Raw genomic sequence first — 13139 nt, 5'->3', positions numbered from 1 at the left:
TCACCATAAGTTATTGCTTTCTGAGTTGTCAGGCAAGATCAGTTACTTTTCCTCATTAAACTTCTATGCACTATTACCCTTTCAGAGTTATGTTAGAGTTAGTAGTAAACACGTGTTTGGGACTAAAGTTTTTATTTGAGATAACGTGGCGCAGTGAACCTTAGGCTGGGCCTGTGGACCTCTAGGAGGACTATGGATGGCTTTTAGGACAGAGTCCATTTCTTTCTGAAAGTGGCTCATTCCCTAAGAAAGGGAATGGTTCCTCTGACGAAAATTCTTTAACTGAGCATTATATTCAGGGAGATATTCTTTTTCTTCTATTGTTCATTCTTTACCTACAGTAAGTTGCCTTGGTGGTTGACTTGACTACTTAGTGTCTGTACATTAGAAGTGATTTCAGATGTCCTGAAAAGATACAAATTGTGTTTTAGAATTCTGTTAATAACTTAGAATTCATTTTCTAATACTAATGAGCATTTTATAACTTTAAACTTTTTCAGCATATTAACCCCCAGTTTGCCAGCCACTTACACACAGATGGTAAGCCATCAATCAGTAATGGTCCTAGACCAGTGGTCGGCAAACTCATTAGACAACAGAGCCAAATATCAACAGTACAACGATAGAAATTTCTTTTGAGAGCCAAATTTTTTAAACTTAAACTTCTTCTAACGCCACTTCTTCAAAATAGACTCGCCCAGGCCGTGGTATTTTGTGTAAGAGCCACACTCAAGGGGACCAAAGAGCCGCATGTGGCTCGCGAGCCGCAGTTTGCCGACCACGGTCCTAGACCAAAGGCTGTTTGTGACCAGCTGCCTTTCCCACTGGTTCCTTTAAAAACAAAAGGTTCACACATTTATTGAGCACCTTTTGTTTGCAAGTGGTTGGTTCTAATGACAAAGACAATATGACATCGTTCTCACCTTCCAAAGCTCTAAGTCTGCTGGTAGGTGGTGTTCTTATGACCCAAGTTAGCTTATGGTAATTTCCTCCATGCCACCAGTCAGTCAAAAAATTAAGACCTAGAAAATAGTACTGAAAACTCTCAGAAGGGAAAAGAGGCTGCAGAAGGAAGCATCTAAAGAGAATCCTCTTTCTGATATTAAATTAACAGTTCACATGTGAAAGCACTTCAGCTTATTTATAAAGATTCTAGAGGCCTGGTGCACGACATTCGTGCACTGGGAGCGGGGTGTGTGTGTGGGGGGGTGTCCCTCACCCCAGCCTGCGCCCTCTCGCATCCAGGACCCCTTGGGGGATGTCCGCCTGCTGGCTTAGGTCGGTGCTTAACCACTGAGCCACACCCGCTGGGCAAAAACTTGTTATTCCTTTCCTCCCCCCCAAAAAAAATATATTTTAATGATTTCAGAGAGGAAGGGAGAGGGAGAGAGAGATAGAAGCATCAATGATGAGAGGAGACTCATTGATTGGCTGCCTCCTGAACACCCCATACTGGGGACCAAGATTGCAACCCGGGCATGTGCCCTGAGCAGGGATCAAACCACGACCTCCTTAACCACTGAGCTATGCTGTCTGGGCAAAACTTGTCATTCTTGATGTAAGGCTTCTTCACTGGAAGCAAGTTTGGGGGTGGAGAGGTGGTATTAAAATGTCATAAGTGTCAAAGAAGGCTGTTGTTTCAGTGTTTACACAGTAGTTTTGGTTTGTTTGTTTTGGTGTAGACCATAGCCCAGTGGCGTAAAGCTGGGTACCAGGACATGCCTGAATATGAAAACTTCAAGCACCTTCTGCAGGCACCAGTAGATGATGCTCAAGAAATTCTGCAAGCGCGCTTCCCAATGCCACGTTACATTAACACAGAGCATGGAGGCAGTCAGGTTGGTTTTGGCATTCAGTTATTTTTATGATATATTTTCATGGCTATAAATTCAAATAGCATGGTTAATAATTTGTTTTTATGATACATTTTTATGGCAAATCCAAATAGTAGCATGGTTAATGTTTTATGTGGTGACATAAATTGGCATGCAGATAAACTTCCAATAATGACTTCTTTTTAAAGGAGTGGTCGGAATATGTTAGTGTAAAAGTAGGGGATTGCCAAAATAAAATACATTTTGTGTTTTTGGAACCCTAATAAATCAGCAGCTACTGGCCTTAAGCTAAAGAACTGGACTCCTGTGCAGTAAAAAATATCTAACAAAAGAAATGTAAAACATTTTCCCCCTAGTATACTAATATTAATGCCACTTTAATCTTTAAATCTTTTTTTTTTTTTTTTTAAGGCTCGCTTCCTTTTGTCCAAAGTGAACCCATCTCAGACACACAATAACCTATATGCTTGGGGACAGGTAAGAAATTGTCAGGTATTTGGGGAAGTGGCCCGGCTACTTTAAAAAAAAAAAAAGTTAAAAATTGGATTATTTTTGGCACAGAGACAGAATAACTTGGGTAATTTGCTGGGGGGCGGGGGAGAACTTTGAACATAGATTGGGGTTTGGGGTGGCTACCCAGTGTGGATCCCTTTCTGCAATACACAGCATAATATGACAGGTTCAGGCCCGAGGGCAGAACACCATAGTGTGGCCTCCATTTGGCTCTCAGCAGCATTGCCCCAAGTCCTCCCTCTCTTCTTTCTCTTTTCTAAGAGGGCAGGGCAAAAGCATCTACAAATGCTCACCATTGGTTCTTGGTCCTCTTTACTTTTCAGCCTCTGGTTCCTTCTTTATCTAATTATCCCAATCATTTATGTCTTTCTCAATTGAGTCTTTTCTTTCATTCTGTTTTCTTATAACATTTTTTAAATTAAACTTTTTTTGAGGTAATTGTAAATTTATATGTAGTTGTAGAAATAATACAGAGTTTCCCTATACCCTTTACCCAATTTCCCCCAATGGTAACATCTCTTCCTCTACCTCTCCCTTCCTCTCACTGAAATCAATAAAAGCATGTCCTCAGGTGAAGATTTTTTTTTAAAAGGTGCTAGTCTTTTGTTGGAATATGTGACCTGTGTATATTTCTCTCACTTGTGGCTTGTCTGTACATCCTCTTCACAGGGTCTTTCACAGAGCACAGTTTAATTTTTAAGAAATCCACTTTATCAGTTTTTCCTTTTATGGATTGTGCTTTTAGTATTAAGTCTAAGCATTCTTTGCCTAGCCTTAGATCCCGAAGATCTTCTGTGTTTGTTTTTCTAATTTTATGTTTATATTTTAGTCCATGACCAATTTTGAATTGATTTTAGTATACGATATGAGGTATAACTTTAATTTTTGCAAATGAATGTCTAATTGACCAAACACCATTTGTTGAAAAGGCTAAGTTTCTTCCGCTGAATTGCTTATATCTTTGTCAAAGATTAGTTGGGCATATTTGTGTGAGTTCATTTCTGGGTTTTTTGCTTTATTGCAAAAAACACTATTGATCTATATTTCTCTCCCTCTACTAGCACCATACAATCTTGATTGTATCTGTCTTGAAATCAGGTAGACTGATTTTCCCCCCTACTTTGTTCTTTTTCAAAATTGTCTTAGCTATTCTAGTTTCTTTGCTTTTACATATGAAGTTTAGAATTATCTTGTCTATGTTTGTAAAAAATCTTGTTGGGGTTTTGATATAATTTCATTAAACTTCTACATCAATTGGAAAGAATTGACATCTTTACTATATTGAGCCTTCTAATCCATGAACTCAGTGTGTCTCTCCACTTATTAAATCTTTTTTTTAAATATATTTTTATTGATTTCAGAGAGGAAGGGAGAGGGAGAGAGATACAGAAACATCAACGATGAGAGAGAATCATTGATTGGCTGCTTCCTGCATGCCCCCTACTGAGGATCGAGCCTACAACCCGGGCATGTGCCCTTGACCAGAATGGAACCTGGGACTCTTCAGTCCCCAGGTCGACGTTCTATCCACTGAACCAAACCGGCCAGCGCTTTATTAAATCTGTTTTTGATTTCTTTATTCAGTGTTGTATATTTTCACTTTTTTGTTTTGTTTTAGTGATTGTTAATGATATTGTGATTTTTTTTTTAATATTTTTTTATTGATTTCATAGAGGAAGGGAGAGGGAGATAGAGATTGAAACATGAATGATGAGAGGTCATTGATCAGCTGCCTCCTGCAAGCCCCCTACGGGGATCAAGCCTGCAACCTGGGCGTGTGCCCTAGGCCGGAGTTGAACCAAGTACCCTTCAATCCACGGGCTGACAATGCTCTATCCGCTGAGCCAAACCGGCAGGGGCTGGTATTGTTATTTTAATTATTTCAGTGTCCAAGTGTTCATTTCTGGTATATAGAAATACAATTGATATTTATATGTTTATTTTGTACTAGAAGCCCGGTGCACGAAATTCGTGCACGGCAGGGGGTTGTCCCTCAGCCCAGCCTGTACCCTCTCCAATCTGGGACTCCTGGAGGGATGTCCGACTGCCCGTTTAGGCCCGATCCCCACCAGGATCGGGCCTAAACGGGCAGTCGGACATCCCTCTCACAATCCAGGACTGCTGGCTCCCAACTGCTTGCCTGCCTGCCTTCCTGATTGCCCCTAACCGCTTCTGCCTGCCAGCCTGATCACCCCCTAACCACTCTGCTGCCAGCCTGGTTGATGCTTTACTGCTCCCCTGCCAGCCTGTTTGCCCCCAACTTCCCTCCTCTGCCAGCCTGGTCACCCCTAACTGCCCTCTCCTGCAGGGTTGATCACCTCCAACTGCCCTCCTTTGCAAGCCTGGTCCCTCTCAACTGCCCTCCCTTGCAGGCCTGGTCCCTCACAACTGCCCTCCCTTGCAGGCTGGGTGCCTCCCAACTGCCCTCCCCTGCTGGCCATCTTGTAGTGGCCATCTTGTGTCCACATGGGGGCAGGATCTTTGACCACATGGGGGCAGCTATATTGTGTGTTGCAGTGATGATCAATCTGTATATTACTCTTTTATTAAATAGGATAGAGGCCTGGTGCACGGGTGGGGGCCAGCTGGTTTGCCCTGAAGGGTGTCACAGATAAGGGTGGGGTTCCCTTGGGGCGTGGGGCGGCCTGAGCGAGGGGTCTGTGGTGGTTTGCAGGCCGGCCATGCCCCCCGGTGACCCAAGTGGAGGCCTGGTATCTGGAATTTATTTTCCTTCTACAATTGAAACTTTGTAGCCTGGAGCAGAGCCAAGCCTGGGGCTCCCTCCGTGGATACAGCCATCTCTGTGGCAGTTAATTCACCTTCTACAATTGAAACTTTGTAGCCTTAAGCGGATGAGCCCGGCCAGGGTGTGCGGAAAGCTTTGCTTCCCCTGTTGCCGCCGGCAACCCTGGCCTGCTCTCTCAAGCTCCATTCTGTCACCATTTGTTTGAATTTGTTTACCTTCTATAATTGAAACTTTGTAGCTTGAGTGGAGGCTTAGGCCTGCAACGGCTATGGAAAGCTTGGCTTCCTCTGTTACCTAGGAAACCTTGTTCTCTGTGGCTGTAGCCATCTTGGATTGGGGTTAATTTGCATACTCGCCCTGATTGGCTGGTGGGTGTGGCTTATGTAGCGGAGTGATGGTTGATTTGCATATTACCATTTTATAAGAGAGGATCCTGTGACCTTAATAAGACACTTATTACTTCTCTGGGAGTTTTTTGTAGATTCTCTGGGGGGGTTTTTTTTGTTTTGTTTTTTTATTTCAGAGAGAGGAAGGAAGAGGAAGAGAGAGATAGAAACATCAAGGATGTGAGAGAATCATCAGTTGGCTGCCTCCTACATGCCCCCTACTGGGGATTGAGCCTGTACCCCAGGCATGTGCCCTAATCAGGAATTGGACCTTGACCTCCTGGTTCATGGGCCAACGCTCAACCACTGAGCAACACTGGCTGGGCAATTCTCTGGGATTTCCTGCATAGACAATCATGCCATTTGCAAGTGGGGAGAATATCTTTTCTTATTGTTTTGTCTATTTTCAATTTCATTGATTTCTACTTTAATCTTTATTTTCTTCCTTCTGCTTGCTTTCTATTTTATTCATTTTCTAAGTTCTTGAAGTAGAAGCTTAGATTTTTTTTTTTTTTTTAATATACATTTTATTGCCGAAACTGGTTTGGCTCAGTGGATAGAGCGTCGGTCTGCGTACTGAAGGGTCCCAGGTTCGATTCCGGTCAAGGGCATGTACATTGGTTGCGGGCACATCCCCGGTGGGGGTTGTGCAGGAGGCAGCTGGTCGATGTTTCTCTCTCATCGATGTTTCTAACTCTCTATCCCTCTCCCTTCCTCTCTGTAAAAAATCAATAAAATATATTTAAAATATATATATATATACATTTTATTGATTTTTTACAGAGAGGAAGGGAGAGGGATAGAGAGTTAGAAACATCGATGAGAGAGAAACATCGACCAGCTGCCTCCTGCACCCCACCTACTGGGTATGTACCCACAACCAAGGTCCATGCCCTTGACCGGAATCGAACCTGGGACCCTTCAGTCTGCAGGCCGACACTCTATCCACTGAGCCAAACCAGTCAGGGCTGGAGCTTAGATTATTGACTTGAGACTTTCCTCTTCTCCATTGAATCCATTTAGTGCCAATAATTACCTTTCAGCACTGCTTTGGCTGTGTGTCACAGATTTTGATATGTTGTATTTTCATTTTGATTCAATTTGATAAATATTTTTTCAATTCCGTTGAGAGTTCTTTGACTCTTGGCTCATTTAGAAGTGTTGCTTAATTTCCAAGTATTTGGGGATTTTCTTATTTGTCTGTTGTTGATTTCTATTTTCATTGTTGCTGGAGAATACACTTTGTTTGGTTTAATTGTAAATTTATTGAAGTTGGTTTTATGGCCAAGGATATGAACTATCTTGACGTATGTTCCATGGTCAACTTGAACATGTATCTTGTTATTGTTGGATAGTGTTCTATAAATGTTAGATTCTGTTAGTTGATAGTGTTGAGTTCTTACATATTCCTGCTGGTAATCTGTCTAGTTGTTCTATCAATTGTTGAGAGAGAGTGTTGAGGTTTCCAACTCTTAATTGTGAGTTTCCAACTCTTGAACTCTTTTGAGTTCTATCAGTTTTTGTTCACATATTTTGTACTTCTGTTGTTTGTTGCATACACATAGGACTGCTATATCTTCTTGGTGGGTTGACCTTATATCATTTATTTTGTTATGTCTCCCTCTGTCTCTGGTAATTTTGTTTACACTAATATCTATTTTACTGGCGTTGATAAGGCCCTCTCCTTTATTCCTTTTCTTTTTCATGCAAAAAAATGTTTGCATGATAAATCTCTTTTCATCCTTTAACTTTCATTCTTGTTACATTTGAAGTGAATTTCTTATAGATAGGACATACTTGTGTCATTGTTTTTAATCTATTCTGCTAAACTCTTATAATTGATGTATTTGGACCATTTATATTTAATTAGGGCATAGGTCTACCATTTTATTTTTTGTTTTCTCTGCTTTTCATTTCTCTGGGTTTTTTTCTGCCTTCCTATGAATTACTTGAACATTTTTTAGAATTCCATCTTGTTTATAATATTTTTGAGTGTGTCTCTGTGTAGCTTTGTTTAGTGGTTACTCCTGGTTCCTCTAGATAATAGAGCACTGTATCACATTAAAAGTGCATAGCTCTTCACAACTATCTTTTGACCAATTCAAGTGAGGTATATAAAACTTACTACCCCTTTATGTCCCTCTACCCTGCCTCATTTATAATAAATTATGTTAAATATTTTCCTCTACATATATCAGATAGTTTTTCTTCAACCATTAAACATAATATATAAATCTCAAGAGAAGATGGAAAACCTGTTATATTTATCCATATTTTTGCTTACTGTGTCCTTTATTCCTTCTTGATTCTCCAAAGTTCCTTCTTTTATCATTTCCTTTCTGTTTAGAGATTTCCTTAGCCATTCTTTTAAGGTAGGTCTGCTGGTGATAGAATATTAGTTTCTCTTCATTTGAGATTCTTGATTTCCCTTTCATTCATGAAGGATATTTTCTCTGGATATAGGATGCTGGTGACATTCCTTTTTGTTGGTCATTTAAAAAATATTTTGCCACTCTCTGGCCTCTATGGTTTCTGGTGAGAAATTTATTGTCATTCTTATTCTTTTGTAGATAAGATGTCATATTTATCTGGCTGCTTTCATGATTTTCTTTTGTTAGTTTTCAAAAGTTAAAATACCATGTGCTTTGGGGTGGATTTGGATTTAGCCTATTTGGAATTTGCTTATCTTCTTGATTCTGTATATTTATGTCTCTTGACATAATTGAGTGGTTTTCAGCCATTATTTCTTCGAATACTTTTTCAGTCTGCCATCATTTTCCTTTCTCCAATGACGTGAATGTTAGGTTTTTTTTTATATCCATTTTACTGATTATTTTCTCTGTTCCCTTTGAGTTTATTCACTGAACTTTTCGTTGCTGTATTTTTTAGTTTTTAAAAAAATATATATTTAAAAATATATATATATATTTAATATTTAATATATATATATATATTTAAAATATATATATTTTTTAATTAATTTTTACAGAGAGGAAGGGAGAGGGATAGAGAGTTAGAAACATCAATGAGAAACATTGATCAGCTGCCTCCTGCACACTCCCCACTGGGGATGTGCCTGCAACCAAGGTACATGCCCTTGACCGGAATCGAACCTGGGACCTTTCAGTCCACAGGCCAATGCTCTATCCACTGAGCCAAACTGGTTAGGGCTATTTTTTAGTTTTAAAATTTCCATTTGGTTCTTTATGTTTTCCACTTCTTTCCTGAGACTTTGTGTTTCTTTGTTTTTTCATTTGTTTTCTGTTGTATTTGTAATTGCTCATTGAAGCACTGTTATCATGGCTGCTTTAAAGTCTTTGTCAGATAACTCTAACATTGTTGTCAACATGGTGTTAACACCTGTTGACTCTCTTCTTTTTCATTCATTTTGAGATCTTGGCACTTGATATGCCAAGTGATTTTTGATTGAAACATGGACATTTTCGTATTTGCTGCGAGACTCTGTATCTGTTTAAGCCTGCTGTTTTAGCTGTTTTTTGGTCATGCTGGTCTGCCAGGGAAGGAGTGGAGTAGGGAGAGACATTATTTCATTACTGCCAGGTGCAGGTAGAAGTCCAGATGTTCCATTGGCCTCTGTTGACACCTCCAGCTCCCCCTAGTTAGCGTTGATCCTGCTGTGGAGATGGCCTTATTACTGTTGGGTGATGGTGAAAGTGCTGACTCTCCACTAGACCTCCTCTGACACTACTTCAGTGGGTGTGGGAGGGACATGTATCACTGCCATGTGGGGGTAGAAGCCCAGGCTCCCCCAGTGGTCTGTACTGACACCATGGGGGCAGGAGACTTAAGGCTGGCCATTGGCGATGACATCTGTGGCACCACCTTGGTGAGGTTTTTGGCCGCCCTCCTTACTGTCTTGTAAAAGTGGAAGTCTCAGCTGCCCATTCAGCCCTGGTGGCATGGAGCCACAGTTTTTTCTGTCAACTTTGGCTGTTGTACAGTGGTTTTGTGACATTTGTCTATCTTCCTAGGCTGCCCTGGTCCTTTGGATAGAGAAAGTGGGCTTTTGTTGTTGTTGTTTTTGTCGGTGCTCAGTGACCATTTGCCAGCTTCTGCAGCCCCAAGTCTGAGATGTATGAGGCAAACAGAAAACCCAGGGAATTCACCACTGTGTTGCTCCTTGGATCCCAGGGTCCCTAATTTGTCTACTATCTTCTCTACCTTTCAGAGTCTTCTTATGTTTGTTTTATATAAAATGTCCAGGGTTTTTAGTTGTATCTAGAGGAAGGAATAGGGAAAGTACATCTACTTCTTCCTAGAAGTCTTTAAAATTTTTTTCTAATTATAATAGTAGTACAGTCCAGCCGGGGTCACTCTGTGGTTGAGCATGGACCTATGAACCAGGAGGTCATGGTTCAATTACAAGTCAGGGCACATGCCCAGGTTGTGGGTTTGATCCCCCATAGGGGGCATGCAGGAGACAGCCAATCGATTCTCTCTCATCACCGATGTTCCTATCTCACTCTCCCTTTCCCTTCCTCTCTGAAATCAATAAAAATACATTAAAAAATAATAGCAGTACAATTTTCTTTTTAAATATATTTTATTGATTTCATAGAGAGGAAGGGAGAGGGAGAGAGAGAAACATCAATGATGGGGATTGAGCCCACAACCCAGGTATGTGCCCTTGACTGGAATCGAACCTGGGACCCTTCAGTCCACAGGCCAATGCTCTATCCACTGAGCCAAACCAGCTAGGGCTCTTTTTGTTTTTAACATGTGCTATTTATTTATTTTTAAATATTTTTATTGATTTCAGAGAGGAAAGGAGAGAGCGAGAGATAGAATGAGAGAGAATCACTGATCGGCTGCCTCCTGCACGCCCCCCCAACTGGGGATTGAGCCCGCAACCTGGGCATGCACCCTGACTGGGAATTGAACCAGTGACCTCCTGGTTCATAGGCCAACGCTCAACCATTGAGCCACTCCCGCCGGGCTCTTTCTTACTTAAAAAAAAAAAAAAAAATTGGGGGTCTTACTAGAAACCGATATTTCTATTCAGTTCTTTCCCTTCACATTAAATAAATTGTAAGCATTTTCTGATAGTACAAATATCCATCTTTTTAGTGGAGATACTTACTGATTCACTCATTTGTGAAGATACCATTAACAAGCTTCTGTTGTAAGCAGGGCATTTAAGAGCATTGGGCCAGGTGCTGTGGCAGAGTAGTAGGGAAGGTAAGAGGCAGGGTGTGCAGGCCTCTAGGAGTCTATGCCTGGGGGGGAGCCAGACTCTGGATGAGTCATTAGGACTGTGGAGAGGGGGGAAGTAGAAGAGCTCAGAACTGTCTACTAGCAGGGTGGCTTGAGCTTAGTGGGTCAGGGGAGGGTTTTGTGAGGAATTGATACTTCATTTGAATGAATTAGGCAAAGGATGGGGTTTGACGGGAGTTCACATAGGAAAGGGGACAGCACTTATAAATGTTCTGAGTTGGACAACTTTTGTGAATGTTTTGAGTCCATAATTCATGAATTCTAAATAGTTTCCAAGATACCTACCAATTAACCTTTATCATTAAATTTCAGGAAACGGGAGCACCCATCCTAACTGACGACGTTAGCTTGCAGGTATTCATGGATCATTTGAAGAAGCTGGCTGTCTCTAGTGCCTCTTAAGCTGGGCACATGAGCTGGAAATTAAAGAAAACACTGTCAATTGTGTTCATTGTTGTTTATAAAAGCTTAATAGCATTCCTTTTACTTTTCTTGTGGATTTAAATAAATAATCAAAGGAAGTGTTGTATGTAACTCTTTATAATTTATTTGTATTTCTTATCTGTGCCTCTTGCATTAAAAAACTATAACTTCATACATGTTTTGGTACTTATAAATGTTTATATGCTTTTTGTATTCTAACTTTACAGTCTATATAAAATCAAAGGTAATGTATTTTGGCAACCTGTTTTGGTGAAAACCATAATGGTGGTCAGAAAGGAAATAAATTTGAATGAAGAAAGCACTGGCTAAAATAATGCTAATACAAATTTGATTTCCGGATGTCTGTGTGTGTATGTGTATTTTTTTTTAAGTGACAGCCCAAAAGATATTTCCTATACTTAATCCTCATTTACTGTCTGTTAACAGACAAAGAAAAAGTTTGAAATAAGGGAAACTTTGTGGAGGTAGATTCGTCTAGAGTGGCACTGTCCCTAACTCACAACATTCCATGTAAACAGTCCAGCCTAGGTAGACATAAGGAGTGGCTCTGATAGAGTGACAACACTTTATCTTGGGCACAAGTAAAATAACTTGAACAGGTTCTGTTTTTAACCAGTTACCTGCCACACGTCCAAAACAGAAGCCATCCCCACACGCCACGATATTTTGAATTTAATTTTTAAAAATCACCTGACTCGAGTTGAATAAAGGATGTCATCTTCTTGTGAGGTGCTTGGTTCGATTCTTTCTTCATCTGATGCCATTTATGGGTATTGAGTTTTATTTGCACAATATAACATATTACAACGATAAATTCAATGATAAAATAATAATTTTCAGTTCTACAGAAATATCAACAAAAGCCAGCACGAAATAAAAATAAACCAACACGAAAAGCCTCGAAAACACTAAATTTTGTTGATGCTCCAAAGACGAAACCTGTAAAAAAAAAAAAAAAAAAGAATGCACACCATGTTTACCATTTTAGGCATGAAATTCATGATAACACTAATCTCAAGTGTCACAATGAACAAAAAAAATAAGTGTTGCCCTGACCGGTTTGGCTCAGTGGATGGAGCGTCGGCCTGTGGACTGAAGGGTCCCAGGTTCAATTCCGGTCGGGGGCATATACCTTAGTTTCGGGCACGTTCCCAGTGGGGGGTGTGCAGGAGGTAGCTAATTAATGGTTCTCTTTCATCGTTGATGTTTCTATCTCTCCCTCTCCCTCTTTGAAGTCAATAAAAATATTTTTTTTGTAAAAAGAAACTTCCTCCTTGGGCCTTTCTGTTTCAAATTAATAGAAGAATGTGATAGACCCAGCTCACTCCAAGTGAAAATGAGTTGCAGTGCTGGGGGCAGAAGGGGTACTACTGGGTGACCTAAAGTAGAAGATGTGACTATTTCCAGGTGGAAGGTGGAGGGTGGGGGTTACTGTTCTGTGGAGAGCAGCCATCCCAAGAGGGGGACATGGAGACTTGTGTGCCTCATGAGGACTCTGAATTCCATCTCAAGGCAAAGAAAGCCTCTGATTTAGCTTAGAGTATGAAATGATCAGTTACATGTTTTTAAAACTCTGGAAAAGTGACAGGATAGATGGGAGGAGTCTGGAATCCAGTGCGGTCTGAAGAGAGGTATGTGTTTAGACAGGTTACAGATGGGATGTTTAGGCAAGAGGATGAGTTCAGGTTCCTGGCTTGGGTGATCATTCTCTGACTTACAGAAAAGGAAGGAAAGGTGTCTTTCCTGTTGGGCGTGGCACTGGTACATTTAATCTTGGACATTGTGAGATATAACTGAAAGTGCACAGCAGGATGGCAGTAATTAATATGGATTTGCTTGTAGGAGGACTAAGTGGCTTTGAGTCATTAACATGAAGTAAATAACTCGGGTCGGGTAAAGTTGTTCAGGATGAAGAGAGAAGGAAGCTTGGAACAGAATATTGATTCTTCTGTTTTGTTTTTAACAACTTTATTGAGGTAT

General features: G+C 40.6%; 1 protein-coding gene across 3 annotated transcripts in view; it reads left to right on the top strand.

The window, feature by feature from the left end:
- Nucleotides 1-11498, top strand: part of SEC23B (SEC23 homolog B, COPII coat complex component) — a 50262-nt gene extending 38764 nt beyond the window's left edge. For all 3 annotated transcript variants that reach the window (XM_079784745.1, XM_079784744.1, XM_079784743.1), the window contains 3 exons: nucleotides 1683-1838; nucleotides 2247-2312; nucleotides 11028-11498. In XM_079784745.1, coding sequence (XP_079640871.1) covers nucleotides 1683-1838; nucleotides 2247-2312; nucleotides 11028-11117 — 312 coding nt within the window. In that variant the 3' untranslated portion in view covers nucleotides 11118-11498. The remainder of the gene's footprint in view (nucleotides 1-1682; nucleotides 1839-2246; nucleotides 2313-11027) is intronic.
- Nucleotides 11499-13139: the final 1641 nt, after the last annotated feature.

This window comes from Cnephaeus nilssonii (assembly GCF_951640355.1).
Source record: "Cnephaeus nilssonii genome assembly, chromosome: 11".
Lineage (NCBI taxonomy): Eukaryota > Metazoa > Chordata > Mammalia > Chiroptera > Vespertilionidae > Cnephaeus > Cnephaeus nilssonii.
This window is presented reverse-complemented; position numbering and strand designations above follow the sequence as displayed.